Source organism: Geotrypetes seraphini, chromosome 3 (assembly GCF_902459505.1).
Source record: "Geotrypetes seraphini chromosome 3, aGeoSer1.1, whole genome shotgun sequence".
NCBI lineage: Eukaryota > Metazoa > Chordata > Amphibia > Gymnophiona > Dermophiidae > Geotrypetes > Geotrypetes seraphini.
This window is the reverse complement of record NC_047086.1, coordinates 232,025,031-232,046,728: the sequence shown is the minus strand read 5'-3', so window position 1 is coordinate 232,046,728 and position 21,698 is coordinate 232,025,031. Positions and strand designations below refer to the sequence as shown.

The 21,698-nt window shown below is 42.9% G+C and overlaps 1 protein-coding gene across 9 annotated transcripts in view; it reads right to left on the bottom strand.

Moving 5' to 3' along the window:
• The window catches only part of LAMA2 (laminin subunit alpha 2), a 1,204,230-nt gene extending 1,187,005 nt beyond the window's left edge, over positions 1-17,225 (bottom strand). For all 9 annotated transcript variants that reach the window (XM_033936921.1, XM_033936924.1, XM_033936922.1 and 6 more), the window contains exon 1: positions 17,065-17,225. In XM_033936921.1, coding sequence (XP_033792812.1) covers positions 17,065-17,137 — 73 coding nt within the window. In that variant the 5' untranslated portion in view covers positions 17,138-17,225. The remainder of the gene's footprint in view (positions 1-17,064) is intronic.
• Between the last annotated feature and the right edge of the window lie 4,473 nt (positions 17,226-21,698).

The following is a 21,698-nucleotide window of genomic DNA, read 5'->3' as shown; positions in this document are numbered from 1 at the left end:
AGGGAGTGGAATAAGTTACCACTGACACTGCGCCGTCAAAGTGATTTCAGTATATATAAACTATTATTTAAACATTTTCTGTCTAGTAAAAGTATTAGAGAACTTCTATTGCCATCATAACAGTTTCAGCCTGTCTTGCATTGCTGTAAGTGGAGTTTTATTGTTTATGGTGTTTGGCTTGTGATTGTGTCTTTTGTTTTAGTTGCTTGCATATATCAAGCTGCACATACTGTTCTACCTATATAATCTTGTGCTCATACCCTGTTATTTTTCACTCACATGTTGACCCCACACATGCCCGCCCTCCAAACCCCAACCCCCACAAACATATGCCCCTTGCTCTCTTCCCCATTGCAGCTGCCCTCCTGGTGATGCCGGGTGCCACTGCCCCAAGCACCTCCTTTCCTCGCTTATGACGTTGCCCCTATGGGCTAAGTACACTCCTTGACAAAACACATACTATTAAGCCCACTGGTATTTTATAATGGGCCTTTTTAGTGTGTATGTCTCCAGATACATGCACAAAAGACCCAGAAAGCCTCACTAAAATGGTCCTTTATGTCTCTCTTCTTTCCTGGCAAGAAATTAAATAGATACTAGTGTTTTAGCCCGTTACATTAACGGGTGCTAGAGTAGATGTCTATCTGTCTGTTTTGGGGTTTTTTTTAAATTTGTTTCTCTCTCCTTGGACACTGTCATTCTTTCTGTCTGTGTCTTTCCCTGGCCCCCTGTCTGTCTATCTTTATTTCTAACTCTATCCTCTTCCCTCAATCCTGCATGTGCCCTTTTTTCTTTCTCCTCCCCACTTCCTTCCAACGTCTGCTCCCCCTGTCCTCCACACTTCCATTCAGTGTCTGTCTCCCTTTCTCTACCCCTTCCATCTACTATTCACCCTCTGTCTTGCCCCTTCCATTCACTGCCCTCTCTTCTCTTTCCATCCAGTGTCCGCCCTCTCTCTCTCTGTTCCATATGGCCTCTCTCCATCTCCTCCTTTCTTTTTCCTTGGTCTGGCATACCGTCCTCCTTCCCTCCATGTCTTGCCATCTCTTCTTCCCTCCAAGCCATTCTCTTCCCCTCTGTTCCCTTTCCTCCTTGAACTACTTCATCGGGCAGCAGCAGCAGCATTCACAATTCATTGCTGTTGCTGGCTTCAGGTCTTCCTCTCTGGCGGGTCCTGTTTTCATGAAAACAGGAAGTAGGCAGGACCAGCCAGAGAGGAAGGCCTGAAACCAGCAACAGCAGCAAATTGTAAACGCTGCTGTTGCCTGAAGCACCCAAGGCAGACGCTTCTCTCCCCTCCCAGCCCAACCCCCGCTGACTCTACGACCCTCCCAGCGAGATGACTTTAATAACAAACCTCCCTCCAGCGTTGGCAGCCGCAGCACGCTAAACAGGCTGCTTCGCGGCTTTCTTCTGCCGTTGAGTCCTTCTGTCGCGTCATTGATGATGTCATCAGTGATGGGGTAGAGGGACTCAACGGCAGGAGAAAGCCGCGAAGCAGCCTGTTTAGCATGCTGTGGCTGCCAACGCTGGAGGGAGGTTTGTGCCGGTATGTGCAGAAGCGGTATGTCCCTCCCCCTCCAGTACCTGTGCAGCACTTTACGCGGCGCATTCTCCCACGATCCTGAGTCAGCCACAGCGCTCGAGTGTGGGCCCTAACCGCGCATCCGCTCTCCTGCCTGCCACGGACCTACGGATCACGGAACATGCAGGCGGGAGTGCGCATGCGCGGCTAGCGTTTTATTATATAGATTCATATGGCTTATCTAGTACAACTGCCCACCCACTAGCGACATACTATACTAGTTGTCTTCTTTTGGTGCTGCAAACAGTAAAAAGTTGTTACTGTAATCAAAGTTGGATTTACACTTCTTGTGGGTTCAGTTCTGGGACTGAGTCAATTCATCCTGTGGGTCCATTAACGGCCTAGTTGGGTAACGGAATGCTACTTTTATAATTGCAGTCACACAATTAATACCAGCAGTACTCTTCATCTCTCCCTTTCTGACTCATTGATATAATTAAGTGTGGTTACTGTATGACAGATGGTACAATGTGTATTATTGATCTGGAAGAATGTCCTACTACGTCATTGACTGAGTGAAGCAGGAGATTGTTTCCTCTGATACTGTACACAGAATGCTAAAAATTGGAAACCCTCCATTCCAGCAGAGATGTTCAAATATATACATTTTAAAAATAAATTGTCAGACAAATTTAAGCCATCTTTGTAAAACATCCTGGAAAAATGCAACAGAATTTTTCAGAGTCTAAACAAATCAAAACTAAGTCACCACTCCTGAATCCATTGAAGTTGTAGGTTAGATCCACTGAGTCAAAAGGCTAAATAGAAACAGTTGACAAATTTGTCATAATTATGATAAATCTCCAACACATGTTTGTGGAGTGTGTAGGGAGAAGAAAAGCATGATGTTGGGAGAAGTTTTTGTTTTACAGTTTGAGGGGAACTACATAAGTAGTATGCCAATTTGTTTTGCATTTGATGCAATATCACACATTTACATGGGTGATGAAGAAAAAAGGTCGCCCCAAGAGCAATAACTCCTGTATTCTTTGATCCTAGCCAACTTACAACCTTCTTGTCAATGGCTTCCCTGAAAAAAGGAGGGGAAATATGAACACTTTGATTGTTTGATCTTTTAGTTCTTTATTTTGTAATTTCATATTATACATTCTCGCTGATTCTACATCTTGGTTTCTTTATCTTTGTGGACCTGAGTTAAAGTTAAGCTATACATATGCTTTGTTAAGATGGCAGATAATAATCTGTTTTGTATTGTATTGCGTATTATATTTTATTTTCTGCCTAACTTTACCTTTCTGTACAAGTGGATACTAGATATGTTATTGAAAAATGATAAATAAATAATTTTAAAAAAATAGTATGCCAAAAGTTCAATTGTTGAAAAGTGTGATTCATTTGGAATCACACTTTTGTACAGTGATTGAATATTTGATTGTATATTCTCAAGCGAATGGTATAATTCTAGCCTTTTGGTGTATAACCATTGATGTTTTCCTACTCAGACTCCCGAGGAAGGCCCATTGGTCTGAAACACGATTCATGTCGACTTGTGTTGAGTTTTTGCACCAATAAAGCTTCCTTTGTTGAGAATATCTGTTGAGTGTTTGACTCTTTGTCTTCTCTGATATTTTGCGTTTGCTTTCTGATTTGAGAAGTATTTGTTCTTCTTTTGTTTTTCAACTGAAAAAGTTCACCGGTTTTCATGTCCAACTCTGGGTGCCAGACTTATACCTGCTGAAATTTGGTGCAAATCCTGGTGCCCAAGTTCTATAACATGGTGCTCAATGTTTTGGAACATCCCATGCCCCTCTCATGGCCACACTTCATGTTGGGTGGTGCACCATAGGATTTAGGTGCCCAGCATTATAAAATAGCACACAACAGATCTTAACCTGAATTCAAGAAAGCGTGGGATAGGCACGTGGGATATCTTTTGCTGTCTTATTGTATCTGTGAAATGCTTCCGAATAAATCTTTACTAATCTTGACATGCTAATGTAATTTGAAAGTCTTTTTTTGTAACATTGCTGTCTGTATACAGTCTCTTCCTCTGTAAACCGCTCTGAACCGCTTGTGGTATTGCGGTATACAAAAATAAAGTTATTATTAATATTATTATTATAATGGTTACTGCGGATGGGCAGACTGGATGGGCCATTTGGCCTTTATCTGCCATCATGTTTCTATTAGCCAATTAAGTTAGATATGCATCTCAGCAATGTGACAAAATGTGGGCACCATACGTATATAGAATCCAGGGGTTGTGTGTGTGCAAGAAAGTTATCGTGAGTTTTTAATCTTGGTAATTATATAAACAAAATGAAGAGCAGAGATGTGCATAGGTGAAAATGGGGGTGGGGTAATTCCATAACTATGCATTTGATAGGCACCTACTGTTTTATAATATATTAGCTTACCTGGGTTTATTGTATGTATATGTGCCCACCTGTAAATGGATGGAATATGCCACCAAGTTGGCTACTAACCCCTGGCAACATACAGTGAGGAATCCACCCTGTGATGTTTCATGGCAGAGTACAGGAATGGTTTGACATTGCCTTCTCCTGCACAGTGTGTGGCACCACTGTGTGCTGTTGCATAACATGGGGACCCTCAGCCTACAGCACCTGGTATTCCCAGGTGGTCTCCCATCCAGGTACTAGCTAGACCACACCCTGCTTGGCTTCTGATAATAAGAGCGGACCTAGCCAGGCTGTAAGCTCCCACCTGTAAATGTCTTCAAATATTGCAGAACAGTATTTTCTAACAAAGAGGATCACCAGTATATATGGCAGCTGCTGCTGATTTTCTGTTCTTGAGCAGGATTGAGAGACAGGCTCAACTGTTTGTACTAGTTAAGAAGGTGGTGTATGAGAAAGAAGAGGAAGAGATAGAGGAGAAGGGCAAGGTAGAGAGGAAGATCAAAAGTTTAAAATATTCAGGGAGTACAATACGAGACAGACAGTGCCAATAGGGAAGGGGGGTGAGAAATATGGTTCATAGTCTTAAGTGCACGAGACAAACACGTGCTGAGAAATGAGCGCCAACAATTCAGCGCAAGACTTCAGCGCGCCGCAGGAAAACCTTCTTTTAAAAGGCTCCGACGGGGGATGTTGGTGGGGAACTCCCCCCCCCACACACACACACACACTTTACTTAATAGGGATCGCGCTGGCGTTGGGGGGGTTTGGGGGGTTGTAACCCCACATTATACTGGAAACTTAAAAAATAGGGAAATTAAGTTTTCAGTATAATGTGGGGGGTTACACCCCCCAACATGGCAGCTCGAGGCAGCGCAATCCCTATTAAGTAGAGTGGGGGGGGGGGTTCCTTTAAAAGGTTTTCCTGAGGCACGCTGAAGTCTTGCTCAGTACCAAGGACGGGGGGGGGGGGCAGACCGCCTAGGGTGCATGCCTAGGGGGGTGCACAGCCGGCCGGGTCCGGAACCTCCTGGGACCTGCACTTCAGCCCGGCTGCCGGTCCACCCCCGCTGCCAAGAAAAAGGCTAAGAAGCCGGCGGGAGTGGCGAAAGCGTCCTTTAAGGAACACCCTCCCGATGTGGCTCTATCCCGCCCCCTTCGTGATGCCACAGGCATCGACCAAAGGCTGAGAGCGCTGTCCGGTGGCATCATGAAGGGGGAGGGATAGAGCCAGATCGGGAGGGTGGTCCTTAAAGGATGCTTTCGCCGCTCCCACCGGCTTTTTAACCTTTTTCAAACCGTAGCAGTGACGTACCAAGGGCAGGGGGGGTGTCAAAAAAAATGATGGGCCCCGAGTGTCACATACCCTAGGTACGTCACTGAGATAGGGTAAAGAAAAATAAAGAGAAGAAGAAGAGAGAAAAAGTGATAGAGTGAGAATAAGATAGATGGAAGCTTGTCCTTGCAAAGGGAATCACAGATCGAGAGTAAAGGCTTATCCTAACTTGAAGAGTCAGATGTCAAAAGCATTCAAAAGCATCCTTTAAAAGAAAGCATTTTAACTTGCTCTTGAACCTGTCAAGAAAACGTTCTTCTCTTAAATGATTGGGGAGTTCCACATTTGAGGTGGCGTGACTGAAAAAATATTGCCATCTTGTGTTAATGATTTTAAGAGAGAGAACTGTTAATAAATGTTAATCATTTGATCTGAGCATTATAATAGGGGCATAGGATATAAAAAGTCTGTTAATGAAGGTTGGGGCTTTGGAATAAAGTCTTTTAAGAGTTAATAAACATATTTTGTACATTATTCAATGGGTTACTGGAAGCCAATGGGATTTCTTAAGAAGCGGCGAAACATGATCAAATTTCTTTGCTTTCAATGATGAGTTTAATAGCTGCATTTTTAATAAATTGTAAGCGCCTTTTTTCCTTTTGGGCAATTCCCTTTAATAGTGAGTTGCAATAATCGATCTTGAGCAAATCAGTAGAGAAAGTGGAGGAGGAGGAAGTAGACTCTTACACCATGCAGCCAGAAGGTAATCATGGGCCATCCTCAGAACCTTTCTACAGAGAATGCCTGTTCTTTGGGGCAGAGATTAATTTTTTTTTTTTTAAATTTCTTGATATACTGCCCATTAGGAATAGCATCTGGTTAGAGAGAATGTAGATGACGGAGTCATCTCTTAATTGAGCTATACCCAAGGTCCATCTAGCCCAGTATCCTGCTTACAACATTGGCCAATCCAGGTGACAAGTACCTAGTAGAATCCTAAGAGTAACAACATTCCATATTATCAATTTCAGGGATAAATAGTGACTTACCTGGTTTCATTGCCCCTGATGCAGCCTGTGCACTGCGAAACATGGCCATGTTGGGCATCAACTTTTAATCCCCAGGACTTTGCATATACAAACAAAAGCTTTTATTATGCTTCTAAGATCTACTTCTTCTTTCTCCAAGTTGTGTGACAGGTATCATGGTGGATAAATGAATGGCTCTCATGTTATCCCCTAGTTCTGAAACAATGCTTTTCTTGACTATTGCTGTTGCACCAGTCTAGATCTTGTTCAAGAGCTGTGGTTCTGCGGGACGCATCCGGCCAGTCATGTTTTCAGGATACCCATAATCAGTAGTGTAGTAAGGGGTGGTAGAGGACAGACCGCCCCGGGCACCGACAACTCTCCACCCATGTCAAGCTTGCACCCTCCCTTCCCCACCACCCCATACCTCTATAAAATCTTTGACAGTGCAAGCAACTACTCTAGCCTGCTGCTTTCACTGGCCTGGTTCCCTCTGAAATTACTTCCGCTTCATGGGGCCAGGAAGTGACAGCAGAGGGAAAGCCAGCGTGAGCAGCAGGCTGGAGAAGCTGATTATGCTGGCAAAGATTTAAAGAGGTACGGGGTGGTAAAGGAAGGTGCGAGTGTGGTGCAGAAGAAGGGGGGGGATTTGAAGCAGGAGTGGGGACAGAGAGGAGGATGCCACTGCTCTGGGCGCCTCCTACCCTCGCTGCACCACTGCCCATAATGAATATGAATAGGATAAATATGCCTGCAATGGCAGTAATGTATGCAAATTTATCTTATGCATATTCATTGTAGATATCCTGAAAACTTGACTGGCTGTATGTGTCACAAGGACAAGGTTGAAAACCCTTGTTCTAGAGGTGTGGATTTCATAAGCAATGTATGGTTCATCCCTTTAAGCTTCTTGTTAAAGAAACAGTAGATGTCAATAGGTTAGCTGCTCTTCTAGCTGAGTAAAACAAGAAACTTCAGAAATCTTGAGTTAATGTGACCTGCCGTATAATATAGGACTCCTGTTAGAAAGCCAGGGTAGTGATTCTGCCGCAGTAAATGCACTAAAAGTCATAGGAATCGAATAGGTTTCGGTACATTTACCAAAGCAGCATCACTACCGCGGCTTTGTAAAAAAGGGGTCCATAGTGCTATTCCAAGAAAATAATGGGCACTGTGCATACGTTCGAGATAAAGAGCCAAGCACAAGGAAGGAGATGAAGAAAACCAAGAGAGTTCCAAACCAAAGCGACTGATTTTCCTGCATTCTTGTCGAATGGTTAACCAGTTCAGACTGTCCAAGTTCCTGAATGGGATGGCGATCAAAAAAGAATCTATTCTCAGTTTGTTCCTGCAAAACATGTGAAAAAGAATGCTTCGCCACCTGGTAGTGATTCAATATTCCGAAAGCACATGAAACCCACGGGAATTCTGTACTGAGTTACAGTACATCATGAGTGCTTTATTTTAAAATCTGGCACTACTGTATTTGCCAGGGAGTCAATGTTCAGATGTAGTCTATGTGGCTGGGTGAGAATATATTATATATATATTTTTTAGCCTCAGCTAACTGTAACCATAGAGGAGTCCTATTAACAGAGCTAGTCAACTGTCTTCCATCTGTAGGAGTCTAAAATTAGAAGAAAGAGCCAGCTGCCTGAAACACTCTTTTCTAAGACAAAACATATTTTATAACGTAGGTGTCAGATCGCCAAGAGTAACATCTTTGAGAACAATAGCCTGAACTAATTCAGAAGCATTCTTTTAGTCTTAAGTCGCACTGGGTTCGTAAGGTCAGTTGTTTGCATAACAAATTTATATGACAGCAATTATGACAACAAGCCCAGTGTGTATCTCTGTAATGCACTTTTATGTAGTAAAATTGTAAAGGAGACTGAAGCAGGAATTGAATATATATATTCTTATACAGCCCAGGGACTATCCTTCACATCACTAATGCATGAGGAGGGGCATTTTCGATAGGACGTACAAGTCTGAGGTTGGATGTTTTGGGCAGGACGTCCACAAACCCAGGAGGAAAACAATGTCCATTTTCAAAGCTGCCATTTTTTATTTTTGAGAAATGACCTAGGTATAAGATTTGGTCCTCAAAAATAAAAGCGTCCACGTAAAAAAATGCACAAAAGCAACTTTTGAAGACGTACCCAACTACCTTGTCTGATTGAAGCAAAGGAATCCCGCATCAGCTGAGCCGGTTTCAGGGATTCCTGCCGGCTCAGCTGATGAGGATTCTACCTGCCAGGGTCAGCTAAGCCACGCAGTCCTATACCCCCTCCCCCGACATCCCCCAACATTCCTGGACACACACCCCCTCCCACTGCAAAATCAGCAGGAGGGAAGCCCGCTCCCTCCTGCCTATAGGCCTGCATGCTGTGAATGACAGGTCTTCCCCCTCCCAATGCATCCTGGGATGCAGTGGGAGGGGCCTAAGGCCCCGATTGGCTCAAAAGCGCCATTTCAAGTTAATCAGGGCCTTAGGCCCCTTCTATTACATCCCAAGATGCATAAGGGGGAAGGCCTGTCATTCACAGCACATGACATTGTAGGCAGGAGGGAGTGGACTTCCCTCCTACTGATTTTGCAGCAGAAGGTGTGCCAATGCTGCCTTACGCCTGGATCATGTAACAGCTTAGGTGTGCCAAAGCACCGTTATAGAATTAGCGCTATGTCTGGTTTGTTTGTAGGCCCCTAATTTATGGCACTAATTTACAGAACTGTCACCTTAATGCCCAGTTTACCACCTGTTGTGGAAGTATCGGGTTTTGTGGGGGGGGATGTTTCATGATGTTGGGTGGTGGCAAATGAAGTAAGGGAGTCTATGAATGTTAGGTGATGTCAGGGGGATGGGTATAGGGCTCCGCAGATCAGCATACCCTTAATCTGAGTCAGCAGGAATCCCTGAAACCGGCTCAGCTGATGGAGATTCTTCTGCCATCATCAGCTGATGGCAAGCCCTCAATGTGCTGTTTTTTCCCTATCTGGGTGGTGGGAGGGGGGTCAGTGACCACTGGGGGAGTAAGGGCGGATCATGCCTTAATCCCTCCAGTGGTCATCTGTTCAGTTTGGGCAGCTTTTAGGCACTTAGACACAACTAAAACAGTTCTAACTGCCAGCATTTGAGTTCCCTCCAGGAAAGCTTTGATTATCACTGCAGTGCGTCCAGGTTTAAGACTGCCCGATTTCCTCCCATAACACACCTCTCAACACGTGCCTTTGAGCTCTGGATGCACAGCAGCTTAGAAGTACTGCTGCATGTCAAGAAAGTTGCTATTAGGACATCCAAGTGCCGACTTAAGCTGTTTTTTGGATGTTTTAAAGTTTTTATTATGAGCCTCTTGCTGTTTTCTGTTTTCAGACTGTAGGCAATGTATTTTGCCTATAATTTGCACCCTGTTTCTGTCATGAGGCATCACACAATCTTCTCCTCCATATGCCCCATGAGTGAAATAGAAAATATCAGTTCAGGGTGTCAAAGGTTTTTATTTTACATGTCATAGGTGGGCCTTTAGTAAACCGTGGTAAAATGTTACCACAGCTTAATGTGGGACTTCTGCTGTGTGGAAGCTGCAAATTTAACGCTGCACCTAGTGGGAGTGTTCCCACTAATCTTTTTATTGCAGGTTGAATGTTAACCTTCAGATTACTAATTCCAGAAAGCTGTGCATGCAGATTTCCAACTAGCACATGCAACTTATAATATAAGATCAGTTGTTGCATAACTTGATGGATTAATCAGCTGCTCCCTGGCCTTGGCAACCAATTATTAGCTAGAATTGGTGTTAATTGGCCTAATTGGCAGTTATGTAGTAGTTAGAGGCCATATCTTGCTATGGACATTAAAAGACTTGAAGTGGTTCAGAGAAAAGCGGCAAAAAATAGTATGGGGTTGGTTCTACAAGATGTATGAGGAGATACCTGAAGATGTATACCCTGGACGAAAGAAGAGACAGGGGTGACATGATACAGTCATTCAAATATTTGAAAGGTATTAATTTACAAGCAAATCTTTTCCAGATGAGGGAAGGCGATAGAACTAGAGAACCTGAAGTTAAGTTGTGGGGGGATGCATTGTAGAGGGACTGACTCTGGAAGAATGACTTCCCACGGGAGGTGGTGGAGATGAAAATGGTAACGGAATTCAAAAATTTCTGTATGGAAAGAATAGAACAAAACACACTTAACCATGTTTATATGACAACTCCAGTAACTGGGAAGCAAAGCCAGTGCCAGACAGACTACTATGGTCTGTGCCCTGATCCTGTCTTAACAGGTTTGGATAGGCTGAAGTTGGGCTTCAATGTTAGCTTTACTAGTTGGTGAACAAGGCCAGCCCTGGGCAGGCTTCAACAATCTGTGCCCTGAAAATGGCAAGAACAAATCAAAATCAAGTACGCATATGTAGTATCATATCATTACCTTATGCTGCGAGTTTATCTTGTTGAGCAGACTGGATGGACCATCTTTGATGTTAGGGCAGACATGGGCAACTCCGGTCCTCGAGGGCCGATCCAATCGGGTTTTCAGGATTTCTCCAATGAATATGCATGGAAAGCAGTGCATGCAAATAGATCTCATACATATTCATTGGGGAAATCCCGATTGGATTCTGGCCGTTGAGGACTGGAGTTGCCCATGTCTGTGTTAGGGCCGCCTATTTAGAAGCAAAAGTAGTCATGTGATAACTCTTCATTAGGCAACTAGCACATGATAAATGGCATGGACTTTTGACATGTGTAATGCTCTATGAGATGCAAATTTAATTCCAACATTATGGGCTCCTTTTACAAAGGTACGCTAGCGTTTTTAGCGCACGCACTGGATTAGCGCGCACTATAGCGCGCGTTACCTAATAAACTACTGCCTGCTCAAGAGGAGGCGGTAGCGGCTAGCGCGCGGCATTTTAGCATGCACTATTCCGCGCATTAAGGCCCTAACGCACCTTGTAACAGGAGCCCTATATTTCTTACTGTAGCTGGCTAACTGGATGCCAGTGAAAGTGCATTACGTGAAATCCTTCCAACTTTTGCTGGACACGTAAGACTCAAATGAGAAACTTTTAGCATCTCTTTCAGTATGGCCCTACCAAGAAGTTCTGGTGCCAAGTATGGGTGAAGATTAAAGAAATTATTTCAACATATACAGTACACCTCATTCCTATGAGGGTGCCATATTGTGATCATTTTAATTTATTTTATTTATATAAAAATATTTCTTAACCGCCTATTCCAAGGCAGTTTTACAAGGAAAAACATACATAAATCAAAATTTATACAAACAAACATTTCAAATCATTCAAAAAGAACAATTGTTTACAGCATTCAATTGTATGTCTATCAGAAACCATTATAGTCTAGAATCATCATTCATCGAAATGCTTCCACAAAGAGTGTAGTCTTAAGCATTTTCTTAAAAACTTCTGAAGGTCTACGAGAACTCGTAGCGGACCAGTTAATTTATTCCACAATTACAATGTGGATCAACTGTTATTGAACATACTAATTGTTATTGCTTTTCAATGTATAAAGCAAACGTGGAAAGATGCAACACAGTTGAATGCGCATCTGTAGCAGAAAGCTTGTCTTTACAAAAATGCTGCATCATATTTTTATAAAAGCACGGTCATCTTTCAAAGTTTACTTGACATTTATGTTGAATTTATTGTCGATATTATGCTGTTCTAATGCATGCCCTCCTGACTCCTTTAAATGCAGTTTTAATTTTGATGGGTCTGTTTTGCATTCTTCTTCTTTTCACTGTCTGGTTATAAGGACTGATCATGGGATTTTCCAAAATTTCAAATAAGGAGTAAGACATTAGAAAGTTAGTGCCTGCAATTGGAAAGATAATTCTAAGCTCAGTTTTCATGAATGGTGGAATCATTTGTGTATAATTAGAAAATTTGAAGAAATAATTGCTTTCAAACATAACATTATTGCTAGCTTTAAAGAGAAATGGGCCCCACTAGATTTCTGTAGAAACACTTTGGGCTCCTTTTACAAAAGGTGTGTTAGGGCCTTAACGCGTGGAATAGTACGAGTTAAAATGCCGTGTGCGCTAGCCGCTACCACCACCTCTTGAGCAGGCGGTAGTTTTTCGGCTAGCGTGCGCTAATCCGGTGCGTGCGCTAAAAACGCTAGCGCACCTTTGTAAAAGGAGCCCTTTCTAATTTTACTTGACTTCTCTATATCTGAAAAGATGATCTGCAGCTCTTGTGCATTTTGCTTTATTTTATGTTTAGTTTGTCTAATTTGTTTTAGGTTAGTTCCTCTATTCTGATGTTTTAAATACAATAGTGTATTATTGTATGTAATTAATTTATGCTGCTAGTTTTATTTGTATTTGATTTATCTATTTGGTAAAATTAATAAAAAAATTATTTGAGAAGAAAAAAATAAAATAAAATAAAGTTCATGCATAGTAAGTGCAGTGCATTAATTTCCACTTATAACCTTGATTGGCCACTGTTGGAAACAAGATACTGGGCTAGATGCCCTTCAGTTATTCCGCAAACAACTGAAAACCTGGCTTTTCAGCAAATTGTAGCTCTATCCTTCCCCCCTTTCTCTCCCCCCTTCTACACATAAGTTCATGTAATCCTTTTTCTTCTTCTCTACCCACTATTTTAAGTTCTTGTAAACCGTGTCGAGCTCCATTCTCATGGAGATGATGTGGTATATAAACTTAAGGTTTAGATTAGATTAGATTAGATGGACCATTGGTCTGACTCAGCATGGCTATTCTTATATTCTAAGGACCAGATTCTCTAAGGGTTCAATAATTGAAAAAAAAAAAACATTTCAATTGGGTGAAAGGTGCCTACCCGATTCTATAAAAGATAGGTGCCACTTATTGGCACCTAAGGGCAAATTCTATAGGAAGCGCCCAAACGTTAGGTGCCTACTTAGGCACTGTTCAGCGCGATTCAAAGTAAAATTGGGTGCTGTTTAATGAATCACGCTGAGCGGAACCTATTTTGGAGGCGCCCGAGAAATAGGCCAGCTCTAGGCACAACTAAAAGTTAGGCGCCTAGCTGAGTGCTTAAGCGTGCTTAAGAACAGCGATTCTGCAACAAGGCGCCTAACATGTAGCCACACCCATGCCTAATGTGCATAGCACCTATTTTTTTTTTGAAGGCCGCCTAAATTTATAGAGGCGCCTTGTTACAGAATCGTGCTTTCTTGATAGGCGCCTATGCTTCAATCAGTGCTAATTAAAAAAGCTTAACTGAGCTTTTAATTCAATTTATATAGGTGCCTAATTTTAGGCGCTGGTTACAGAATTTGGGCCCTAATGCCTAAGTGAGGCGTTTCTAGGCAGTGTGTGACTCAGGCGCCGCTAAGAGCAATTATCTGAAAAAATTTAGGCGCCTGAAATGCAAGCCTTTAAAATACTCACTAAAATTTCCAGCGCCTACGTTTTTACCTAGGTGCTGCTAGACGTGGTTCTGTAAATGGCGCCTAAGCATGTCTGACACATGGCTGGTGCCATTTTTCTAGGTGCCAGCCAATATAGGCACCATTTACAGAATCCGGGCCTGAATGCCTTCCATGCCAAGCCCCCATGACACACAAAGCAATTAAAGGTACCCCTAAAGTTATATGCCAATTATACACACATATTTGTAGAATAGCTCTTAAATGTGATTGACTCTAGAGAATGACACAGTGACAGAATTCATCACCTTCCACGTCCCTGCAGATAAATGTGAGAAACCATCCCTTTGCCATTCTTCAAGGAGAGAGGGAAGAATCAGAGTATGAATTGACATAACCACTGACCCTCAAGCCTTGCATTGAAGAACGCTGGTGTAGAATGACTGAGGTTGAGATAGATACTAATGCATGACAGTGTCTGGTATTCAGAGCTGAGCTTGTGATGTCATAATGCCTCATTCCACCAATGCCTAAGAGCCAACTTCATCAGTGATGTCACAATGGGTTCATTATCCCAGTGGTTCCCAACCCTGTCCTGGAGGAACACCAGGCCAATTGGGTTTTCAGGCTAGCCCTAATGAATATGCATGAAGCAAATTTGCATGCCTATCACTTCCATCATATGCAAATCTCTCTCATGCATATTCATTAGGGCTAGCCTGAAAACCCGATTGGCCTAGTGTTCCTCCAGGACAGGGTTGGGAATCACTGCATTATCCTATACTTGGCTCACATAAGAATCAGGCACAACCACTGACCCTCAAGCCTTGCACTGAAGAATGATAAGTGTAGAAGGACTACGATTGAAATAGACACTAAAGAATGACACAGGATAGTTTCCCGTGCTTATCCATGGTGATGGTGACAAGTTCTGGCACCGTGTCATTCTCTAATTTGGCACCAATAATTGGCAGTTTTGCATATAAGTGCTGGAGGCTATTCTATAGAAAGTGCACTTAAGTCCTTTAGCACAATCTGGGCGGGGCATGGGGGTATGTCACCTAATACACACAACATATAGAATACAGGGGGTGCGCGTGGCATGGTTCACTTAGGTCAGGGGTGTCCAATGTCGGTCCTCGAGGGCCGCAATCCAGTCGGGTTTTCAGGATTTCCCCAATGAATATGCATTGAAAGCAGTGCATGCAAATAGATCTCATGCATATTCATTGGGGAAATCCTGAAAACCCGACTGGACTGCGGCCCTCGAGGACCGACATTGGACACCCCTGACTTAGGTGCATCTACTTGCATCTGCCACTGAGTTGACACAAGTAGCCATATCAATTTGGATCCTATAACAGCACCGTTATAGAATTAGCACTACATCTGGCTCTTATGTGGCCCCTAATTTATGGCACTAATTTACAGAACCGCCACCTTAATGCCCAGTTTACCACCTGCTGTGGAAATACCGCAAAGCTCCTTAACGTGGTTCTGCATTAGCCGTTAACGTGTGGCAAACCGAGGGTTAAGTGTTTCACGTGGTCTAGTAAAAAAGGCCCTGCAGTGCCACTCAGTACAGTTTAGAAAATGCCTTAGAACCTGACATGAAGCATTAAGTAGATGAATCAAAAGCCATTAGCTGAAGAACCACTGAATAAACTTTCGTTATTGTTTGCTCTTTGACTAGATCTTTAAGCGCCTTTCTAAGGCTGATTAATATTGTGAAGTCAATGGCTCTTCATACTTTAGTATCGGAGGTTCATATTAGTAGTTCATTTAGCATTATTTCGAACACATTACCATTCACGTACCATAGCAGAAGCAGATTCCACAATGGTTCTTCATTAAATTTACAATAACTCGTACTATATTATCACTCATCAATTACCCCAGTGCTGGAAGTTAATATGCCACCTTTGTGCACTTTCGTTGTTATTTTTGAACTAAAATGTTCTATAATATGGCACATTCGATGAATGTCAAGCAAAACGACATAAAAAAAAGGAAGCCCATCTCTCTCTTTTTTGTGGAAAACCCAGCAGTCCTCCAGCATTGTTTCATCCTTTTGAAAGTTGCTCCAATTAGATAGATCTACAGATATTGAGCAGGGCAGTGGCATTAAAATATGTGCCAACCATGTGAACAAAGCATGAAAGAGAAACCGTTCTAAAAATGTTTTTTTTTTTTTTTTTCAATTGTCACTATATTTGAGTTTCTAAAAATAATTTAAAAAAAAATAAAAATTATAGGACTCCTTTTATGAAGGTGCGCTAGGGTTTTTAGCGTATGCACAAAATTACCGTGTGCGGCAGCCGAAAATCTACCACCTCCTAAAAAGGAGGCGGTAGTGGCTAGCGCGCTCGGGAATTTAATGCGCGCTATTGCGCAGGTTAAAGGTTCTAGCGCACCTTTGTAAAAGGAGCCCATAGTATCAGCAGAGCCTCTTAAAACATCACTAACACAGTGACAGAGATTCCAGCGAGGGTTTGAGACAGAGGCCAGATTAACAAATGAAAGAGTGCCCAGTATTTTCAAACCTACTTGGATCCAGATGTCTTTGCCTTTCATTTACTCACATAATCGAAGTCAGATTTAACCTGGTTTAAAACTTGCTTAGTTAAAAACCAAAAAAAAAACTACTAAATATATTCAAATTCATTTGGATTTTTAAAAACAGTTATTACTTGTTTGATTTGTCAAAAGATCAGTAAATTGCTAAAAGTGTCTTGTCCACATGAATCTGCAAATATCTGCATCAAGGCTGGGTCAAAAGAGTCCAAATTATAGAAATGAGATGAAGGGAACCATGAATAAATCCAGTTTCAGTCCAAGGGTCATGATGGGTTTTTTTCCTAGTTCAACTTGTAATTACCCGACCACCTTCTGGCCCCTCTATTTCCCATCCCGTCTGAACTGGTTGCACTATCCCCATTAGAGCAGCACTTGAATGTCAGATTACATAGATGAAATCTCACATGATCCCTAGATGAGCTGAGCTAAACACAGTAGCAGACTAACAGCTGAAACTTAACATTTTAACATGTTTCATTTCCCCAAAACAATTGCTAGCACCTCTTAAAGCAGGATAATACAGTAATATTAATCTCCTACCGTAGGCATATCCAGCTCAATTCTACCTTAACCGAATATCTTCTCTTCTGTGCAGAACAACTTGAAAACTTGCAAGCAAAAATATACTGCCAATGAATCCAATTTTTTTAATGCACATCATTCTTATGAAGTGTTGCATAACGAACCCCCCCCCCCCCCCCCCAAACATTGCATCATTCCAGCACAGCTCCTGGAATGACCTATCTGTATAATCAAAGTAGGGCTAGTGACAAGTGTCATCACCAGAGGGAAATCATGATAAAAAAATAATCTTACTGTACCCTACCTCTCTGCTGGGCTCTGCTGCCCTGGCATACCAACACCAGAAGTAAAAGGAGCAAAAAAGTTTTCCTCGCCATTGCCAAACTGGTCTTTTCTCTAGCCTGTAGCTGCCCGGAGAGGAGAGGGCAGGTCAGGAGCTGCTTCGTCTGTGCCTGCCTCTTTCTCTCCCCCTCACTGAATGTTATCCTGTGCTGCTAGAGGCTCACTTAAAACCCTCTTCTGGCTAAAGTTAGACCCAGTTTGGAAAAGATACTCCGCCTCTATCACTCCCTCCGAGAGAAGCAGAAAGAGCAAGAGCCCAGCATGAGTCTGTGAAACTTATAAATAGTTATGGTGAGGATGGGGGAAAGAGTATGCAAAGCCCCAGATACAGAAACCACTCTCACTGGCTTTTAATCAATGACAGATCACACCCTTCGAAAACAGGCAACATTAATCTATAGGTAACATCTTAGAATGGGATTCTATGTAGGACAGATATTTGGGGGGGGGGGGAGAAAAATTAGCATAGAAATATTCATAACAGCTCTCAGATTTGATTTAGTTACAAACAGCTGAAAGCAGTTTATTGCTGTAACAAGCAAGCTCAAAGTTGAGAAAGGAGGAGACTCACAAAACCTAAAGTGAAGTCATAGACTAGCTCGTGTACACATCGAATGGCATAGTAAGGGAGGCGGGAGAGGCAGTCCGCCCCAGGTGTTTGTCATGGTGTGGGCACTGGCACCCCTTCTCTCCACCCTCCACCTCTTCCTACTCCTCCTTCTCTCACCGCGCTTCTTCTCCTCCTACACCTCCTTCATTCCCCTTCCTTTTCCCTGTACCTCCAATTTTTTGCTGCCACGAGCAACAACTTCAACGGGCTCCTGCTGACATCACTTCCGGGTGCCGCTCATAGGACGCGACAGAGGGAGAGCCAACGCAGTCACAAGGAGCACGTTGAAGTTGTTGCTCGAGGTACGGGGGGAGGGAAGGGGGCATACATGTGGCAGGAGGGTCAGGGAAGGAGCACGGGGTGGAGACAAGGGGGAGGTGCACCACCGCCCATCACCACGCCACTGTATACATTCATTTTTTACTGCACCAGGCCATGAAAAGCCCTGCATTTGCATGAAATGGTAAGACCGATGTTAGCTACTTTCTATATACCGACTTCTTTCACACACTAAAACCATAGGGGCCGATTCCATAAATGGTGTCTAGAAAAATGGCACCGGTCGTGTGTCAAATCACACTTAGACGCTGTTTACAGAATCGTGACTAGCGGCGCCTAGGGCAAAATTTAGGCGCCTGACATGAAGGCGAGGGTTTTAAAGGCCTACATTTCAGACGTCTAAGTTTTGGGGGAGAATCACGCTTAACTGTGCCTAAGTCACGCTCCATCCACTTAGGTGTTAGGCACATTTCCTTGATTGAATTGGATAGACACCTCTTGCCCGATTAAATTTTTCTCTAATTGAGGCTATTTTAAAGGTATTTTGAAAGTTACAACCCCTCTCCCACCTTTTACAGAACCGCCATAACGGTTTTTAGCACAGGTCAGCGCGCTGAATGCTCTGCGTTGCTCCCAACACTCGTAGAGTTCCTACGAGCGTTGGGAGCAGTGCAGAGCATTCAGCGTGCTGACCTGCACTAAAAACCACTGTTGAGGGGGGATAAGTTAAGGCACCTAACTTTAGGTGCTCTTTATAGAATCAACCCCATAGAGTCTCCTGCATCTTAACCCTGGCATTAGTATTCAGGGAAATGCCTTTTTGTGTTGTTTCAGCTCATTCATCAGAAGACATAATTGACTGGGCCTTTTTGCTTTTTACTACAATACCAACAGGCAGGTAATGCTGGTGAAATGTGACATTTAATGAAATACCTTTATTCATTCTGAGACCATGTGGGGGCTGAATTAACATATATAGTGCTATAGACAGCTAATGAATATGAATTACAAAAATTCATTCCTACACAAAGGTTGGGTTAGGTTCCCAGTGTAAAACTTGCACCCAAATGAGCATATAACCCCCCCCCCCCCCTTTACAAAAGCATAGCGTGTTTTTTTGCGCTGTCCACCACAGCCAGTGCTAAAAGCCACACTATGCTTTTGTAAAAGGGGAGAATAATGAGGGGAATCATAGCGCTATTAATTTGAACCATGAAATACACTTACTGAGTTATTACCCTGGGCATGAGCCATACTAAAGGCAATTCTATTAGTGGGAGTACCTGGTTCCACCAACCATAGACCTGGCATCACTATGGGTACCTAAATGCAGCAGCCATGCCCCTCAATGGGAACCGCCCCCCCCCCCTTTGCTTTTATATGCTATGCCAGTGTTTCCCAAGTCGGTCTGGAGTACCCCCATGCCAGCCAGGTTTTCAGGATATCCACAATGAATAGGCATGAAAAGAGATTTGCACACAATGAAGGCAGTATATGCATCCTCAATCTCATGCATATTCATTGAGGATAATCTGAAACCCCGATTGGTCAGGGGTACTCCAAGAAACACTATACTATGCCAGTTATGTGCACAATTCACAGAATAGTGCATTCATGTGTAAGTGGCAGGGAAGTGTTATGGTGCATTTATAGTGCTAGTATTCTGTCCATTTCTACACACAAGTGGTGTGTAAATGCAGGTGTGGTGAGAGCTTATTCTATAATGTCATTTGGGCACCCAGGCTCTTATAGCTAGGGTTCTCCGCCCAGTTCTTGCATATACCCAGCCAGTCAGGTTTTCAGGATATTGCAATAAATATGCATGCGCTATCTCCATTGGATGCAGATGTCTCTTCCATGTTCAGTGTGATTATCCTGAAAACCTGATTGACCGAGTGTGTCCCAAGGACTCTCTTGAGAGCCCATGTGTTATAGAATATTATACTAGTATGCCTTATATTTACACACCCACAGTTAGAGCAGACAGAGACCTGGTGTAACTCACTTAAATCTGTGTAACTTAGAGTATTCTGTAAACTATGAAGCTCATAATTGAAATGGAAATACGTCTAAAACCTCGCCCAAGTTGGCACCTGGATGACCTAAAAGACAGGTCGTCCCAAGTGCTGATAATCGAAACTACTTTTTAAAAGTAGTCAGGGACATTTTAGGCCTCCGAGTACTGCTGTGCACCCAGAGCGGAAAGGGGTGTTTTTGGAGGAGTGGTCAGGATGGGGTGAGGGTGGAATGGGGGCCAACCTAGACTTAGTCATACTGCAGAGATAATCGAAAGTTTTAGGAAGCTGCCTGGATGGACTTATACGTTGTGACCGAGGCAAACCCACGTCTAAGTGCCAAAAAGGTATCCAAAGTGACCAGATAACCACTGCAGACACAAAGTACAGATCCCCACACACTCCCCCAGTGATCACTCATTCCCTCACACTGCCATAAAAATTGGAATAAAAATGTATATACCTGTCTCTGGAACATCAGCACCTGCTATAGGAAAGCCTAATAAGAGCTGCACAGGTAGTTTGGGCTAGTGAACCATAGAGAGGAGGGCCCAGGCCCATAAGCCACTCTAACCACTACATTCATGGTGGAAAATGTGAGCCCACCAGCCCCACTATACTGCCATATAGGTGCCACATGCATCCATAAGGGCTTTTAGGGTTGTAGTCAGGTAGGTATAGTGGGTTTTGGGGGGCTCAACATTAGTTATATGGGAGTTCTGGTGAGATGTTTTATGTGGCACCCTTTTTGTGAAGGTCACAGCAGCACCCTGTAAGGTGCCCCACTGCTCTGTTGCCATGTCTCTCTGGGTTAATATAGACTTATGCATTTGAACAATTTTATATACGTATGGAAAGGGTTCAGAGTTAAAGTCCTGGGCAAGTAGGTGGGAAGGGAAGGAAGGGGGATTTTCTTCAGAGATGTTTGGGGCTTGCATAGAACTAAAACTGTGCACTGGTATGGTAATCTTTGTTTGTTTTGAATTTTATAATAAAAGAAAAAAAATACAAGTGAAAGTAAAGAAAACAGGTAAATAAATGGGGGCGAAGCCCAGTATACTTGTGTGCCTAGGGGCCCTCGATGAATTAATCCTGCCCTGATAATCTGGCTTTGTGTGGAGAAACAGCGGAAATTCAAAGCAAGACAATGGCCACTGGAGTATCACAAGAGTTTATTCAATCCAACAACCGATAGCAAAATCAATAAGACCAACACAGCTGTGTTTCGGCATACAATTGCCTGCATCAGGGGGGGTCACAACACAACTGGTAAAAACAGTAGTTTAAACACATGTGTAAAAAGAATGCACCTGAGGGTCAACAGATGGTTTCTCTTTGTGGAATTAAAGTCTAGCAACAGATTGCTCAGTATAGCAGAAGCATTAGTAAGAATGTCCAATGATTTTTTCAGAGGATAATATCAGGTTTTTGTTTTGTTTTTTGTTTTTTTTAGGGGGGGGGGGTCATTCAACAACATTTTGGTACTTTTTCAACAATTTTGCATATGAGTATCAATTCTATTTGCAGGATAGTTGCTACCCTAAGAGACTAAAAGATAGTTAACTATCTCCTAATTTTTGAGGGTAAAAATAAATTGTTCCTCCATGAATGAGTTTAAGCATCAAGCTAGATTATTAGAAGAAAGATTTATTACCAGGGGTTATCCCTATAATGAGAGTCAGGTATTACTTA